We start from the raw sequence: 18,421 nt of genomic DNA, 5'->3' as shown, positions 1-18,421 counted from the left end.
GTACTTAGTATCATTAGTTCATCTTCTTTAATGCTGCTTTCACACTGACTTTAAAATATAAACTATACGACTTTCACCAATAGAAGGATGTGAAACATATAATTACCTGCTCTTGCTAGCAATGTGCGAGCAGCTAAATCAAACTTGTGCCTTCTTGTTACTGCTGAGCGACCCCTAGCTGGTGGTCCACTTCCAGAAGCTGCATTCTCTGCATGGTCCAGATTATCAGCGCTACAAGTGCAAATTTAAAAGCAACACAGATTTTTAAGAACCATCATAAATGGAAAGCACAGGCACAAGCTTACTTATGGTCTTGCTTTTTCCTCCAAATATTACCAAGAATGAAATATATTTATGATAAAACTGAAACACAGCTTGTCTTTTTGGTAAAGCTCCTAAATTATAAATACGTCATATTGCCCTAAGCAGTAATTTTACCTATTATTTTTTTACTTTTATTTATTTTTTTAAGTAGGCTCTACACCTAACATAGAACCTGAACTCATGGTCCTGAGATCAAGAGTCACACACTCTACCAACTAAGCTAGTCAAGTGCCCTTACCTGATTTTGAATTATGCCAACAAGGGAATGATGCTTAATGCATGTTCAGATCCAAAAGAGATCAATGGTCTTAACTAAATTCTAAATGATTCAACACTTAAAATTTGAAATGAAATGACAATCCCTGCCTACAAGAAACATATTTCAAAGTTATGAAAATATCCACTGAGATTGTCAGAAACAAGTCTGCATATAAGACACAAGCCTTGGTAACCAAATCCATTAAATCAATTTCTAATATTAAAATGAACATTCTATATCATTTATAAAGGAGAATTATTTTATCAGAATGTTTATTTTATTTCAGAATAAACTTGTTTTAATTGTTTCTTTTCAGTTTTATTTCATGTAAAAATTATTACCTATTTTCTACAAAAACATCCATTCAAGACTTGTCATATCATTTTTACGCTTCACAGAAACATAAACTTGTAAGCGAAACGTCCATCTTTTCATATACCTCTAGTTATCAGCTTTACAAACCATTAAAAGCATCTATGAAGGGAAATAAATGGGACACTTGGAAGCACCATTTATAACGCATAAAACAAGTACGGAAACCGGACTCTCACCTTTCACTAAAGCCTTCTTCCATTTCAGCAGCATCAGCTGATGGTATGTCTCCTGGTGACTGCAAATAACAGGGATCATTTGACTTCCCACCACTGCCTAGGACAGCTGCTCCGTGTCTTGAGTCAGCTGTGCTGCCTGGCTGCGGTTCCTCCTCATCCTCATGCCCAGGGTGCTCTATCATCCACATGGCAAGGACAGTGATGTTCTGGGCATCAGCCTCTCCTCGAGCACCTGAACAGGTGAAAAAAAAGTATGATACTGATTTTGGGCAACATAATTATTCATGGCACCAATTTAAGAGTGTCTGCTATGACACCATTATAACTAAATCTGCTATTAAAAAGTTTTACGGTCTCTTAAAACAATGTGTCACCCTCTATAATATCGGGCTTCTCCTATATGTATATACTGATATATAAAAACTTATCCTACCTGTGGCTTCCATGGCTTTGGCAATCTGCCGGAGAGAGAACCCCATCTCCAGCAAGGGCACTGCAATTGCTGGAGGAGGAGGAGAAGTTGAGAGTCTGCTGCTTGGGTCTGACAAGGCTGAAACAAAAGAAAGAGAGTAAAGTCCTAAATATCAGCACATACTATGAGTAAAAAGTGTCCTTATAGTAACTGTTAAGTCCCCAATTTCCTAATACTGTCTACATTTATTGAAATTTTATTCTATTCAGAATTCACTAAATGTGGAACTAAATGGGATTTTGTTACAGCTTTTTAAGGTTTTTCATAAAGCTAACATAAAACAAAGCTGCTGAAAAAAATATTAAATGTTTTCTTACTCTGAAATAGTTTCTAACTTACAAAAAATTTCAGACTTAACAGAAATTTGCAAGCATAGTACAAAAGAATTCTTTTACCCATGAACCACTGGAGAGTAAGTAGCAGACATGATGCTTCAACTCCCTTGAATACTCTAACAGTTAATTAACTCCTACAAATAAGGACACTGTCTTGCATAACATAGTATCAAAGTCTGGAAATTAACAATGTTAATATCTATCTAATCCAGATCTCATTCTAGTTTCACCAGAACTCCTGATAATGTTCTTTACAGCAAAAGATCCAATCCAGGATTATCATCCTTCCATTTAGTTTTCAGATCTCTTTTCAGTCTCCTTCAATCACTTTGATACTTTTAAGATTACAGGCCAGCTATATGATAGGAAGTCCCTCAATTTGGGTTTGTCTGATGTTTCTTCACGTGCTTTTTGGCAGGAATACAAAACTGATTCTGCCTTCTTCTCATTACATTCTACTAGATGGTACATGATTTCAACTTGTCCCATTGCTGGTGATGCTAACTTTGATCACCTGAGTTAAGCTGGTATCTGCTAGTTTATCTCCTGATTAACTAAAAAAGGTACTCTTTTTTTTTTCTCCCTTTGTAATAAATATTTGTTGGGAGGAATTATGTGTAAATAGCCCATTCCTCATCAAAGTGAGACTCACTAACATCCATTAATGTTTATTGGCTGAATTATTTATTATGATGATGATGATGATGATGGTTGACAAATGAGGATTTTCTTTTTTTAAATTTTTTTTTTCAACGTTTATTTATTTTTGGGACAGAGAGAGACAGAGCATGAACGGGGGAGGGGCAGAGAGAGAGGGAGACACAGAATCGGAAACAGGCTCCAGGCTCCGAGCCATCAGCCCAGAGCCTGACGCGGGGCTCGAACTCATGGACCGCGAGATCGTGACCTGGCTGAAGTCGGACGCTTAACCGACTGCGCCACCCAGGCGCCCCAGGATTTTCTAATTCCATCATTGCTTTCAGATTTATCAGTCTCCTTTCTCCATCAGTAGAGATTTTCATTGTATTTGTGGGTTATTATATGTTATTATAACAATGATTATTTATTTTGATGCCCCAAACATTCCAGATTTGGCTAGTAAATGTCCCTTCAATCTAGTTTCTATATCCTGGAGGCATGTGCCCATAATTCTCTGAGCAGTTTATCACTTTCTGGCACAAGATATTCTAGGCTCATCTCATACTTAACCCTGAAATCAGCCATTTCTACCAGGAGATAGGGTTCTCTTTTAGTAGAGAATGGTATTTAGAAGACAGGATCTTGGCACTAGGTGTGTTTATTGCTACTAAGGCATCACTGCTCCTAGGTCCTTTCAGTGGACAGTGCTGATAGAAGCCCTGTGCCTCATTTAATGGTTTTTGAATTCAATTAGGAAGGAAAGAAGAAGGAAGCAGGGAGAATGACAACTTTCATTTTTGCTTAAAAAATGTCACTACTCCTACAGTGGTAATAGTCCTGACACATTTGTTGGACTTCTGCTTCTAGCCATGATAGAATAACAGAGACTGGATTTACCCTCACCTTAACAACTAAAAGAACAGATGGAATATATCAAATGATGGTCTGCAGACACTGGATGGCAGGCAACGTAGGACAGTGATCTCTGAGAGAAGGAAATCAAATGAGGCGAGGTATACAATTGCCTCAGCATATTTGCTGGAGAGAATTTCCAAGCTGCAGTTCAGGGAGGGCAAATTCAAGCTAAACTCAGCGGCCTCTCTGAATTGAGGACAAGAAAGTAAAGAATTCAAGATGGCTAGCATTCACAGGGTAGAACACCAGAAAGGAGAAAACTGTACAGAAAGAAGAGAGCTGCACAAAAAGCAAAATTCAGAAATGTACAGAAGGTCCTTCTTTTTCCCTCAAGTCTTCAGCTGATGTTAATGCAGCAACTACCCAGAACTAGGGAAGGAATTACCAAAAAGTAGCAGGCAGAACAATCCTTGAGGCTCATACAGGGTTGGGAAGAATTTGTGTTACCAGAAGGAAAGAACTACAATACACAAGGCACTGGATAGAATACTAAGAAAGGTATTAGTTCAGTGGTGGGGAAAAATTTAGCCAAGCTAAAGGCTGTTCTGGTCCCTCCTAACAAAGCTTAAAAGGAAGGCTTGAAAGAATCAAATCATTTCCAAGTAATTTAACTGTATCCTATAACAAAGTTAAAGTATATTTAAATAAATACAAACTATCAAGCACCCAAAAAGGTAAAATTCACAATCTCTAGTAACCAATATATAATTACCAAACATCCCCCCCTCAAAAAAACCCCGAGAAAATATAATTCAAAATAAGTAGAAAAATTAGTCAACAGAAACAGACCTAGAAATTAGATATGTGCTAAGAAGAGAATGATATTTAAACAGGTATAAAGGTGATGTTCATTATTTGTGCATTCCATATTTGCAAATTCATCTACTCATTAAAGTTAATTTGTAACTCCCAAATCAATACTTGTGGTGCTTTCACAGTAATTTACATGCACACAGTGACAAAAACATTTCAATCTCCTGACACACTGGTTCCTAGCTGAGGTATAACAGGTGATGCTTACATTCTTGTTTGAGCTCCGAGACTGTAAACAAGTCTCCTTTTCATGGTCTATTTAGTGTCATGCGTTTTGCAGTTTTGTGCTTTTTGTTGGTGACTTCACTATTTAAAATGGCCATGAAGCATAGTGCTGAAATGCTGCTAGTTTTTTTTTTTTTTTTAAGTTTATTTATTTATTTTGAGAGAGAGACAGAGTGTGTGCATACAAGCTGGGAAGAGGCAGAGAGAGGGGGAGAGAATCCACAAGCAGGCTCCACAGTGTCAGTACAGAGCCCAATGCTGGGGGCTCAATCTCACGAACTGTGAGATCATGACCTGAGCCGAAATCAAGAGTCAGAGGCTTAACCAACTGAGCCACCAGGAGCCCCTGTCTAGTGTTTCTAAGTCCAAGAAGGCTACGATATGCCTTATGGAGAAAATGTATGTGTCACATAAATTTCATTCAGGCATGAGTTATGGTGCTCTTGGCCATGAGTTCAATGCTAATGAATCAATAATATATATTAAATATAATGTATTTAAATAGAAACATACATAAAACAAGGTTATATACTTGACAAAATGTGACCAGAAGTTCACAAAAACCTACCCTTATCTCTCCCTTAGGAGTAATGGTTCATTTTTCACTAATTCAGTGTTCACAGTGACTTTATAGAAGAACATAACTATCCTAATAGTGAGAACTGACTGTTATTCCATGTATTTGATAAGGCAGAGAAAAGATTAATAAGCATGTTAAAGACATGGAAGACTGTCTTTACAATGTATGCATGGAAAAGTACTAGATGGGATTAAGAGCAAATCTGATTCTGCAGGAGAAAAGATTAATGACCAGAAAACACAACAATAAAAACTATCCAAAATGGAAACAGACATTAAATAAACAATAAAAAATAAATAAAAAGATATTAAAAAAAATCAAAGCATTAGTGATCTGTGGGACGACTTCAAGTGGCCTTGTATACACATAACCATAGACACTGAAATGGAGTTATACAACAGAAATACATCTGAAAAATAATGAATTAAAAATTTCCAAATTTAATGAAACTATAAATCCACAGATCCAACAAGCTCAATAAATCCCAAGCACAAGAAAACTAAATCAGGGCAGATCATAATAAAATTGCTTAAACCTAGTGATAAAACAGAAAAATCTTAAAAGCAGCCAGAGAAAAAGGCATATTATATCAAGATTAGAATGAAAGAAAAGATATCATGCAAGCCAGAAGACAGCAGAGGATCTTAAAGCACTGAAAGAAAAAAAATCGTGAATCTAGAATTCTATACCCAGAGAAAATATTTTTCAAAAATGAAGGTGAAATACACTCTTTTAGATATACAAGAGCCAAAAGAATTCATCACTAGCAGATTACAAGACATGTTAAAGGGAAAGCAGAAGGAAATTATACCATATGGAAATTGGGAACTACATAAAGAAATAAAGAATCTAAGACCTGATAAATATGTGGGTAAATATAAAATACATACTTTAGATTTCAAATTTCTTGCAAAGACAACTGGCTGTTTACAACAAAAATAATAACAATATGTTATGGGCTTTATAACCTATGTGTATATTAAATGTATGATAAAAGTACAAAGACTAAGAAAGAAAGGGGAAATAAAAGTATACCATTGTTAGAATTTTTAATATATATGAAGTGGTACTTGAAAGTAGCCTGTAATAATTAAAAATGTATACTATAGACCTGAAAATAATCTCTAAAAATACACATATAGCTGATAAGCCAACAAAGGAGGTAAAATGAAATAATATAAAATATGAATTTAACAAAAAGACCAACAGAAGGAAAAGAGAAAGAACAGACAACGTGAACAGAAAGATGGTAACTTTAAACACAACCCTACCAATTATCACATTAAATGTAAACAGTCTACACACACCAATTAAAAGATAGAGAATACCAGGTTGGATGAAAAAAGCAAGACCCAATGATAGGCTGCCTTTACAAAGCCCCTTTTAAATATAAAGACACAAAAAAGTAAAAGGCAAAAATGATGGGAGACAACATACCATCCTAACACTAATATATTTGTATCAGATAAAGCAGATTTAAGGACAAAGAATATTACCAGGAGTAAAGAGAGTCACTTGGTAATGACAAAGAGGTCAATTCATTATGAAAACATAAGAATCTTAAATATTTATGGACCCAAAGAGAGTTTTAAAAGACATGAAACAAAAACTGATAAATGAAAGGAGAAATAAACAAATCCACAATTTCAGGCAGAGATTTCAACACTACTCTATCAATAATTAATACAGTAAGTAGACCAAATACTGATATTTACTGATACTTCTTTATCAGTAGAGATAAAGAAGACTTGAAAAAACAATCAACTACCTTGACTGACCAAACATTTACAGAACACTCCACTCAACAATAGCATAATACACATTTTTTCCAAGTCACATGGAATATTAACCAAAACAGACCATATTCTGGGCCATAAAATAAGTCTCAGTAAATTTAAAAAAAATCATATTATACAAGATACATTCTCTGATAACAATGAAATTAGAAATTAGTAAGAGAAAGACATCTGGAAAATTCCTAAAGATCTGGAAACAAAATAACATACTTCTAAATGACCAAAATTGTCAAAGAAGATATCCATGGTAAATTAGTACTTTAAACTGAATGAAAATGGAAACACAGCATTTCACAATGTGGAGGTTACAGCAAAAGCAATGGTGAAGGGAAATTCATAACACTAAAAATGCCTATAACAGAAAATAAGAAGGGTCTAGTATGACTGATGTATAGCATACCTTTTCTCTCCCAACTAGCCATAAATGAATCTACAGCTTCAAAATAGAGAAGACAATTTAGTTTGATAGGACAGATCACCCTTAATCAAAATCACTGTTTTACCTTCAATGAGAAAAAACACAATGCCCACGTTATGAAGTCCCACACATCAGGAATGCCAAGAGGTTTGGGTGTCATAGTGCATGACAGCACACGCACCTGTGCGGTTAGCTGGCCTTGCTGACTGGGAATCAGGAGAAGTTAAGCTTTGCCTTCTTCCTACTTCATCAGAAGGAGAGGTTGGTAACGATGATATTGGAGGAGTCTGTGCACGACGTGTGGGAAGTACAGTGGTAGTTGGGTAACTAGAGAACATTTGCCTTTAAGAAAACAATAATGGTTAGCATAAAAATCCAATTAGAAAATAATACATACATCACAGTCTTCTTATAGAAGAATATTCAACCTGGAAAACTTTAAGTTAGCTATGGTTTAATGGAGGAGGGTAGAAAGACTCCCAACAATTTTAATAATCATTATCACATAGGATACATTTACTATAAAAGTAATATGTTACCATTTGTTTGGCAAAATGCTAGCAACATAGCAGGTGAGGGGAAGGCAGCAATTAATAAAATAGATTTTTAAAATATCCCTGCTTTCATGGAGCTTTCCTTCTACTATAAGAAGATGACAGGGTTATTTTGATAGGTATACAGTAGTTAAAGAATAAGGGATTTTAAAGATAGCTAAATTACAGTTACTTCAAATATAAATTTACTAGCTAGCCATGAAATTATTCACAGGTATTCAAAGTAATAGACTATAGGTAAGTTATGGAAAGAAAAGAGAACTGCCCAGTCACTTAACACAACTGAAAAACAGCATATGAACGGTATGCCAGGCATGTAGAGGGGGAAAGGTACAAGAGAGGCAGCCCCCTCAGGCTGAGAAGGCACACATTGGCTTAAGAATAAAATCCAGGAAGGTCCTCATTGACTATCTACTCTTTAGATTTGTCCAACAAAATAACCTTTTAAGCATCAAAAAATACTGTTTACCCAGTCAAATAACTGATACATGATATTCACACAGGCAGCAGTTGTTCCCTGATCTTTCTAGTGTTAAATGATGCTTAGTCAGGCAGAGACAACAGCAGCTCTAATATAGTCCCAGCCAACAGCAGGCAAAGACTGAGAAGAAAGGAGGAGTCACAAGGTCTATGAATGCCTGTGAGAGCAAGGGAATATTATTCTACCAGTGAATGCCATGTCTACACTGCACAGCTTGGAAGGCAACAAGGATTAAAAACCATATTAGAATATCCCATCATTCTTCTTTTCCTCCTTTCTTGAAGAGAAGTACCCCCGTGGAACTGTTATCAAGTGAGAGAGTTAGGATATGTGAGGACTGGGCAATGGTAGCTGCTAGGATTATTACTCCTCCTGCCCAAGACCAGAGCAGTAACTCAGTTGTGTGAGCTAAAGACTACTGCATTAAGGGTCCGGTCAGGTCCCTTATGACTCAGGTCATAATCTCTCAGTTCATGAGTTCAAGCCCCGCATCAGGCTCTCTGCTTTCAGCGCAGAGCCCACTCTCGGATCAGATCATCTGTGACAACCTTCTCTCTTGGCTCCCCTCTGGCTTATGCGCACATGCGCACTCTCTCTCAAAAACATTAAAAAAAAAAAATCACTGGGGAACCTTAATTAGAATGCAAACTGTGCCCCACCAGACCTACTGAATGAGACAGGGGGATACTTTACAGTCCCAGAGCCTTAAAAAGCCTCCCAGGTGGCTCCTGTGGACACCAAAAATTGAAAAGCATTACAGTAATAGCCCCTCTCCTACTCTCTAAGATGTCAGTCTACACAATGGGAATGATAATAACCTGTCAATTATGGGAAGGGGGGAAAGAAAGAAGAAAAAGGGAGACCAACCATTCTACTGCTCTTTATTTCACTTAGGCCCTACTTAAGGGAGCTCACAAAATAGTCGCTCCCTAATGATTTTCTCTTAGAAGTTTTCATTTTGTGTATATAACTGGTAAAGTGAAACAAAAAGAAAACTCACACATTATTTGGAATTTACAAACCTACTAAAATATGGTTGGCTGAAGAAGTATCTATTGTAAGACAGGCTCTTTCATTTGAAAAGTAGACTTGTTTGATCTTACAGTAAGAATGAAAGTATAATTAAGAAATTATGCTTAAAAGGGAAATAACTAGAGAAAATTATTTTCATGGAAGTGACCTCCATCTTGAGGCTCTAATATTCAATACAAGCATTTACTTTTTGAGGAAAAAAATATCCAAAAGCCTAGCTGAAAGAAAAGAAAAGATCATTATAAGGAGATAGACTCCTACACTATCTGACTGTCGGTGGCATGGGTGATAAATCCAGACCACCCCTCGACTGGCTATGAGACTTGTGCAAGTTATTTAACTTATGAGGGGCATTCCCAACTTTAGCAAAATGGGTTTGACTTTATGATCTCTTAGGTTCCTCCTAGCTCTAGAATGCCTTTAGTTGGGCACATTCTTCACTGACAGAACAATCACGTGTTCAGAATCATAGGCATCAATACAGCAGATGTTAAAGGTCAACTTCCCTACCTGAGAAGACTAAGTGGCATCACTCCTGGGGATTCAGATGCAGGTACTGTTTCTGTGTCAGTGACTGGAGTGGTGGCAGTCGTGGTGTCTTCCAGCGAGCTGCTCATAAAGGAAGTTGTGCTCGAGGCTGATGGGCTAGTGGTAACTGGTGTTTGTGCCTGCTGGGCTTGGTCACTTTCTTCAGCTTGTTGATCAACCTCTATAAACCAAGGTAAATATTAAGAAAGTAGTAAGGATTTGTTTTATCACAAGTGACATATAAATGAAAAACTTACAATATGAAAAGTTTCTAAATATATTTCCCAAGTGCCAATTTCTATGACATATTTTTTTAATGTTCTTGCATATATACACCCTGTATTCACTACTGTAGAGCCTTACTACAGACTCTACTAATAAATACACTTTTGTAATAAATTTTCTTTTTTAGAGAAGAAGGTTCTCTTAAAAACAAAAAAGAAGTCACCTGGGTGGCTCAGTCAGTCAAGAGACCACCTCCTGATTTCTGCTCAAGTCATGATCTCACAATTCCTGAGATCAAGACATGCATTGGGCTCTGTGCTCATTGCTTGGAGCTTGCTTGGGATTTCCTCTCTCTCTCTCTCTCTCTCTCTCTCTCTCTCTCTCTGCCCCTCCCCGGCTTGCACGTGCGTGCTCTCTCAAAATAAACTTTAAAAAAAATAAAAAAATAAAAACAAAAATAGTCTCACTTTTGTTTTTATGATTTGACTAGAGGTTCTCTAAAGGTTATCTATCTAATCATTAAAATTCTATTTCCTGGTTGCACCTGAGTGGCTCAGTTAAAGTATCCACTCTTGATTTCGGCTCAGGACAGGATCTCACAGTTCAGGGAATTGAGCCCTGCAATCAGGCTCCATCCTGCCAGCACAGAGCCTGCTTGGGATTCTCTCTCCCCGCCCCTCCCTGACTTTCTCTCTCTCTCTCTCTCTCTCTCTAAACAAACAAACAAACAAACAAACAAACTAAAAAAACGGCTGTGTTTCCTGGGCGTCTGGGTGGCAAAGTCAGTTGAGTGTTCGACTCTTGATTTCAGCTCAGGTCACAATCACAGAGTTGTGGGATCGAGCCCCACATCAGGCTCTGCACTGAGTATGGAGCCTGCCTGAGTTTCTCTCTCTCTCTCTCCCTATGTGCTCTCTCTTGCTCTCAAGTAAAAAAACAATAAATTTTTTAAAAAACTGTATTTTCTTAGCACTTTGATTTTGATGTGCCTATCTTTAGACTTTACATAGGCAAAGATGAAGACATGTAAATACAAGTAATACATGTAAATATAATACAAATCTAGATAGAAACCCCATGCTCTAAAAAGGACAATGTCTCACAAAATAAACTACTCCCAAGAACTAAAAAATTAATTAAAATGTCTAAGAGCTTACAAAGTATTTATAATTTTTTTTCTTATCTGGTGAGGGAGCTTACAAATAAAGAGAATATCAAGATAGCAGTTACCACAAAGACAGCTAATTCTATTGGGGTTGCTAAATGGCCACATACCTACATAATCATGATCTTAATACTATTTATATGCAACATGTACTTCCTTCTGCCTATCTACCATTTAATCTATGAAAGGAAGAAAGGGAGTGAGGAAAAAGGGAAGGTAGGAGGAAGAGGAAGGGAAAAAAGAAAAAAGGAAAAGAAATTCCATGAAGGCAAGGGACTCTGTTCACTGCTGACTTTCCAAGAACCAAGAAGAGTACCTGGCATATAACAGGGACTCAGTAAATATTTACTGAATAAACTTCATTTTTATCTCAGAATTCATATTCCAAAAGGTGAAGATAAAGATAAAATAAGGGCTTTTTTTCCCTACAATACAGAATCTATAAAAGTAATACTTTAAATGTCTCTGAGAAGATATCAGTATATATACTATATATGTTTTGAATCAGATCAATAAATTATTGAGTATCTTTTGTGGCATGAGTTAAGTTTTACAAAACGTAGTAATAATTATTAAGTTCTGTGCTTGTATATGTTTTAAATAGAAAATTATAGGTAAACAGATAATTATTAATATAAAAGAAACAAACAAAAAAACCTGTTTACCTTGCAAAGGAAAAACAATGTGAAAACTGCTGTGGCCAAAAAAATTTTTGATGAATAACTTATGGAATATATCACATCTGACATGAATAATTTCAACAACACATAAGGAAAAGAAAAAGCAGATAACATACCTTGCTTAATTTTGCCCCCAAACTGGTCTTCCAGGAGCCCATGGACCACCAATTTGTAGATCATGGCTTGAGCTCGTTCCAGATCAGCTAATCCCAATGCTCTCTTTATGGGCGACCGCATGACGGCTCGCTTCACCATGTGTCGCATCAGGAACTGCAAGGCTGCTCGCATCTCCACATCTTCATGAACAACTGGAGAGCTTGCACAGTCTGAGTTATGGCCATTTTCAGCCAGAACTTTTGGTATCAGCAACAGCTCAGCATATTTACTACAGCCAAGAAGAGCACTAAGTGATTTCATAGCACCGAGGTAGAGATAGGACAGTTGGACTGCTCTGATTTCTGATTGGGCTATGTCATGGTTTTTGGATATGTGTTCGTGATTTTTTCTTTTTCCTTCTGTTATCTGATGTTGGGATTCCACACTTGGCAGTGTTGGGTCTAAAGAAAATGAAGCTATTTCGTTTTCGGATTTGGAGGCTGTGGTACCCTGATTTTTGACATCATCGGATGTTAAGCCTGTTCGCGTATCTAAAGCAGATTCACTCTCGGTTTTCTGCTCAACATCTCCTTTCTCCTCAGACTCATGTCGGTGTTTCTTTTCATGTCGCTTGGTGCTCTGTTTGCCCATGTCTTCATGAATACCAGTCAGATATGTGAGGTCCAGCAACACAGAAGCCGTCAGACCTCGGAATCGCGCCACATCAAAAGGCAATGGTTCACAGGGCTCCAGATTATACAATGGAGTATCACTAGGCGACCAAAAAGTTGGGAAGCTTTAATAAAGATCAGAATGACACAGGAAGAAGCAAGTGAGGGATAGACGGGAGGAAGGTACAGAAAATAATGTAAACAAATAAGATGTATCATGTACACAGTACAAAGCATAATTTACACAAACTAGAGAAATCATTACAAAGAGAAAAATAAATCTATTATGAGAAAATAGGGAGATGTGATGCTAAATGCAAAAGCAATGAGATGTGCATGTACTTTCAAATCAGAATATTGTTACTACAATGCAAGCCAGGAATTAGCAAAATTTCTGTAAGAGAGCCAAATAGTAAATATAGCTTTCAACCCTGCCATCATAGTATGAAAGCAGTCACTGAATACCTAAATGAATGTGTGTGGCTGTGTAACATTATTTACAAACATAAGAGGTGGGCCAGATGTAGTCTGTCTATCCCTGATATAAGCTATGTGGAAAGTTTGTATAATAAATTTTACTTATTATGTGCGTAATGACTATAACCTATTTCAGAGAAGACTTTATTTCCATTTAAAACATAACTTTGTAGTCTTCAATTAATGCCTCTAATTTGTAGTTTAAGCAAAAATAGGATCACACACTTCCTGATATTTGGCAAAAATTTACTGAAGTTTAAAAATGTAAGTACACAAAAAATGTAACAGCTTTAGCAAGCATCTAAAGTTTGGTGGCATAAATTTGTTATATTAACCTAAATCTTAATTTTAGCTTAACCTTAATCTTTATTTTCCCTTTGTCTTATTTCCTTATTTGTTTTGATTATTCTGCTATGTTACATTTGCATTTTAATAAGGAATCATAAATCCTTTCTGAAACAAGGCAAAGAATAAAAGAAAAGGTAAATACTTTCATGTAACACTGTAAAATTTTCATTGGTTTCTTAGCTTGGTGGAATGGGGTAAAGTAGGGTCCATTAACTCCTAAAATTGTGTATAAAGGTTACACATGTGTTATTTTCAGCTGAGAGAATCTATAGCTATTGTTACATTCTAAAACAGCACTGCCTCCAAAGAAATCTTATGAACCGCTGTTTTAGATATTGTCCCATGTCATATTAACACTATTAAGCAATCACTTTAGGCAATATAATGAACAGTTACATATTATAATTAATAAATCCACATTTTCAAAGAAGATACATGACGTATTTCCTTTGAAACATACGAAGTTTCTTTTTCTCACAAATCCTATCTGACTGCAAACATGTCTAAATGCGTTTAAGTATATCATTTGTGTTAAATAAACGTAATTTCCATTATCTATCCAAAATAGTGCACACTGAAGGGACAGAAGTATGTGCTTAAAAAAAAAAAAAAAGTAAGAGTACTTATATCACAGTTAATCCCAAACTTAATTTTAGTCACTCAAATGTTTCTGCCTACACTCAAAGCCCACCTACACAAAATGTAACTGACAAATCTGCTGGCTGGCTTTTTTCTATCCCGGTATGTAATGGAAATGATCAAAAAGCAAGTAGCCAAATGAAAAATAAAGACGGATCCCAGTTAAACCTAAATTAGTGAGCTTACCATTTCTTCACAAAACAAAACAAACAAAACAAAACAAAACACCATATATTTTATTAACTACTAGTATTCCAGGGAACATGGGTTTGAGATATATTCCTTTATGAAATCAAATTACTCATACCCAACTGTATGAAAAAAACTTATTTTAAAAACTGGCTCACCTAAAACACAGTTACTCACTGTCCATAGGCAATGGCCCATTTCACCATTAAATACTCGTTTGCTAAAAGTGTAACTCAACAGATCATACCTGATGGTAATTTCTGCTTCATCCCATTGGACCTTAGCAGACGTGCTGCCCTCTTTGACCACTCCCAGCAGCGTGGCATGGCGCCCAGTTTGCTTGTGAACACACCGACCTCCAACTCTAAGACCAGCATCAACTCCTCCTATCACTGCCAGCACAGGCCACACCTCTATGCAAAGGGTCCTCAGCTGCGGCTCTGAGAGGTCAGCAAGGCCATGTCTATTATGTTTACCTTTCTCTTCCTCTTTGCTTTCCTTCTCCTCTCTCATTTCATTTTCCTCTCGGCTTTGAACCGAGCGGCTTTTCTTTAGCTTCTGACCTGACTCTTTAATACATATCTTAATTTTATGCAGCCTTTCCATCATTTTTTTGTTAATGCAGTAAGTCCAACGGTCTGTTCTGTGAAGGATACGGATAAGCTGAATAGTGGCCTCCGCCAGCACTGCTGCTACTGGACTACAAATAGGGTCTCCTGGAAGTAAGTCTCGTGGTGTCCCACGCATTTGCATATCACAAATTTTCACCTATAAGAAAAAAAGAAGGCGGCAAATGTGTGATTAATAGTTCTTATAAACCATTAGTCACTATACATTCTAGTACATGTAATCCTATGTTGAACTAGTGTTTGGTCTCCTAATATATATGCGTATTTATACCACTGGCTGCTGGTAAAGAGTGAGCAAATATTACAAATTTACTAAAGTTAGGAGCAGTATGGTCCTCTGAAACAAGGTGCCCCATTATTTAAACTTCCTCCTGCAGCCTGTGAGTATTAGAGCTGTTGCAGCCACCCAAAAGGTGGATATAGACTAAGGTGTACGTGACTGGCTCAATTTACTTCCTACCCTGCCCCCCCCCCCCCAACAACAAAAAAGCCTTGAGAATCTAGTCATTCTTATCCTCAAGACAAGTCCTCAGAGCATCTTACACTGTTCAACGGCTACAAAGATAAAATTGTTAAGTCTAGATATCTGGGATATTCCCAACCTACACACATTTCAAATAAGACACTGAGGTTAAATTAAAAGAAGAGCAAGATTTGGATCCAGATCTTAATTCTGCACAATCTTAGGAAATTATTTAATCTCACTAAACCTCAGTTTTTTCATCTGAAAAAAATTGCACTAATAATAGTAACTGTCTCTTATGGTTAAAGATTGAGACGATGTACTTAAACTGCTTATTACTACAGTGCCAGATACATAGTAAATGTTCAAAAAGAGGTTAACTACCATTAATATTGTTTTCATCAGAGACTGTGAAACTTATCAGAAAAGGCTTCTGGACAGAATAAATTGATTCCGACACAGTGTACAGGTGAATTAATTCCTTCAAGGTTCATAGATGTTGGGGAGCAATAGGCCATCACTCTAACCAGGTGATAGCAGAGACTATTTTGGGCTGCAAGAATATCATCAAGGAAAGGGATGACTGCAGGTACTGGGCTGTCTCTGAACTTCATCCCCAGTTTTGCTGACTACCTACTCAGGAGGCAGCTCCCTTCACTTATAAAATGCTAGCTTAAAATTACATGACCTTGAAAATTTTAAAAACACATTTAAAAGCACAGAATAAAAGGTAACTTTCATAGGTAGGACCGATCAAGTTCAGCACTTCCAATATAGATATATGACAGTGTGAAAACTTTCTACTACAAAAGAACTAGAAATTCTGGAGACGAGAGCTAGGCCACACTTCATCCTCAAGTGAAAGGATGTGGTAGAAAAGAAAGCAACAGGGAGACCACAAAGACGTTTGTCTCTTCTTGGCTTTTAGATGAAGAAAAAAAAAAGTTTTTAGCGAGAGTATAGCCCTTTAATACTGTCCTCCTGAAGGTTTGGGGTTCAAATTAACACCATCTATAAGGTGTAAGAACCCCCTCAGCTGAATGAACCTCAGGTTCCATATCACAACTGGATCTGTCATTATTCAGCTAAGGGTATCTGATTACATTTAAGATTATTTCTAGATCTCTTTCTCGAATGAACAACTGCCAATGAACCAGATTACTCCTAAACTATCGCCTATGATTCCTATAATTGAAAGTTGACTCATTACATTCAAATTGCCAGAATATCAAATAGTGCCTTAATGAAGAGGAAAGGCAATTTCTAAAAGTAATCTAACTTTCTAGGAGAATAAATTACCTGAACAGGTACTTTTAATGGTAGAAATAGTTTATTCCATTTATAAACTCTATCTGATCCTAACAAATATTAATTTAAAAGAAGACAAATATCCTTTACACTTAAGTATAAATGTTTGAAGTTTCATTACCTTCTCCCCTGGGTTGCTACTATAGAACATTACACACGGGTATAACTCTGCTGCGTCCACATCTTCAAAAGCCAATTTGGGTTCCTATAGTGTGGCAGAGGAGACGAAAACACATTTTTTTTAAAAATATGGAATATCTAATTACATTAAGACTCAAAGCTCTTATGAGACAGAACACAATTTATAAGATCAAATCTCAACCCTGCTAACCAAGAAAATTCCACATATAACTAATGATGCTGATTTGTTCATCTGCTTCAAAAATCTTACTGGGAATTTACTATCTTTCTGTTGTTTCTGTGGTCCTGGTAAATACTAAAAGAACCAAAAGGTATTAGAGAAAAAGCAAAGGGTGGATAACGTATTAATTGAGTAATCAGCACTTAAATAACTGAGTTGAGTGTAAATAAAAAAGAAAACATGCAATGCTTGTCAATGAGTTTCAGTACCTCTCCATTTTTCCCAAAGGAAATGGTTCTGGCTTCCATGTCTAACACACAGGTAATGAAATCTCCTTGAGTAAAACTGGACAACGTCAGAGTCTGTTCTCCATTGTGATAGAGGTTACCACTGTAGGCCCGGTACAGCCACATATCGGAGGTAGTACGGTGGTTAAAGTCATGTACTGGCCAGCGAGAAACTCCAACACACGTGCCTTCATTACCTCTGTTTTCCTTCACAATGTAAAACTAAAATGAAAATGGTAATGTTCACTAATATTCAAAAAACTTGTTTATGTATAATTAACTGTATAAACCAATACTGGGGAATATGCTCACAAGTAACATTGATGCATTTATGGGAATACGATAAGTTCATTTTCAGCCCAAGTGAAAATAACATATAAATGAAACAATTTCATCATTTTATAAAATAAATGAAAATTCACTAGACTAGAACAATTCTAACTCATTAAAACATAGTTACAGTATTATCTGGAGAAAAGAGAGAGAGACAAGTGGGAAAAGATGGTGCTCTGGTGCCTGGTGGGCTACAGAGTTACAGGTGTTATGAAACAGCAGGTAAACTGCTATCTGTTGAGAGAGATAAAAGTTACCTATGGAATTCAAAAGTAATAGATCCAACCATAGGAGAGTTAGTTCACTGACTCCAGTGACTGCTTTAAGCCCTGTTAGCTAAAGTGAGTCAAAAAGAGGATAAAGTTTGTAGTGTGCTCTCTTGTAGGCGGGAAGAGAAAGGGGCCCAAACATCCTTATAAAAAGGCTTTGGATGGGCCAAATAATAAAAATTAACTTGCAGTTGCCTCTCCTCTGGGCAGGAGGGGGAAGAGTTCAAATTTCCCTGAAGGAGAGTTCTGTGTAGATCAAAAATATTAGAAGTTTGTGTTGCTTTTTCCTCCAAGAGGAAAAAAAGATCAATCAGTTCCCAAAGCTGGAGCAAAGCTTTAAATAAACAAAAAAAGAAAAAAGAAATGAAAATACAAACACCTCTCTAGATATTTTCTTTAGCCTAGATGCTTCCACTGCT

At 36.6% G+C, this 18,421-nt stretch overlaps 1 protein-coding gene across 11 annotated transcripts in view; it reads right to left on the bottom strand.

Annotated features, from left to right (window-relative positions):
* Positions 1-18,421, bottom strand: part of HERC1 (HECT and RLD domain containing E3 ubiquitin protein ligase family member 1) — a 194,808-nt gene that overhangs the window by 46,325 nt on the left and 130,062 nt on the right. For 10 of the 11 annotated variants that reach the window (XM_047074980.1, XM_047074983.1, XM_047074989.1 and 7 more), the window contains exons 35-43: positions 17,383-17,622; positions 16,934-17,017; positions 14,660-15,180; positions 12,109-12,884; positions 9,905-10,103; positions 7,509-7,669; positions 1,568-1,684; positions 1,135-1,366; positions 107-231 (exon numbers count right to left, since the gene is read on the bottom strand). In XM_047074980.1, the coding sequence (XP_046930936.1) occupies positions 107-231; positions 1,135-1,366; positions 1,568-1,684; positions 7,509-7,669; positions 9,905-10,103; positions 12,109-12,884; positions 14,660-15,180; positions 16,934-17,017; positions 17,383-17,622 (2,455 nt within the window). The remainder of the gene's footprint in view (positions 1-106; positions 232-1,134; positions 1,367-1,567; positions 1,685-7,508; positions 7,670-9,904; positions 10,104-12,108; positions 12,885-14,659; positions 15,181-16,933; positions 17,018-17,382; positions 17,623-18,421) is intronic. The other variant, XM_047074987.1, reaches the window with a different exon arrangement.

This window comes from Lynx rufus, unplaced genomic scaffold (genome assembly GCF_022079265.1).
Source record: "Lynx rufus isolate CCGP_SWC_20201006 ecotype Redwood Valley unplaced genomic scaffold, mLynRuf1.p SCAF_13, whole genome shotgun sequence".
Classification (NCBI taxonomy): Eukaryota; Metazoa; Chordata; class Mammalia; order Carnivora; family Felidae; genus Lynx; species Lynx rufus.
The sequence above is the reverse complement of the archived record's forward strand: the minus strand, read 5'-3'. Positions and strand labels throughout refer to the sequence as shown.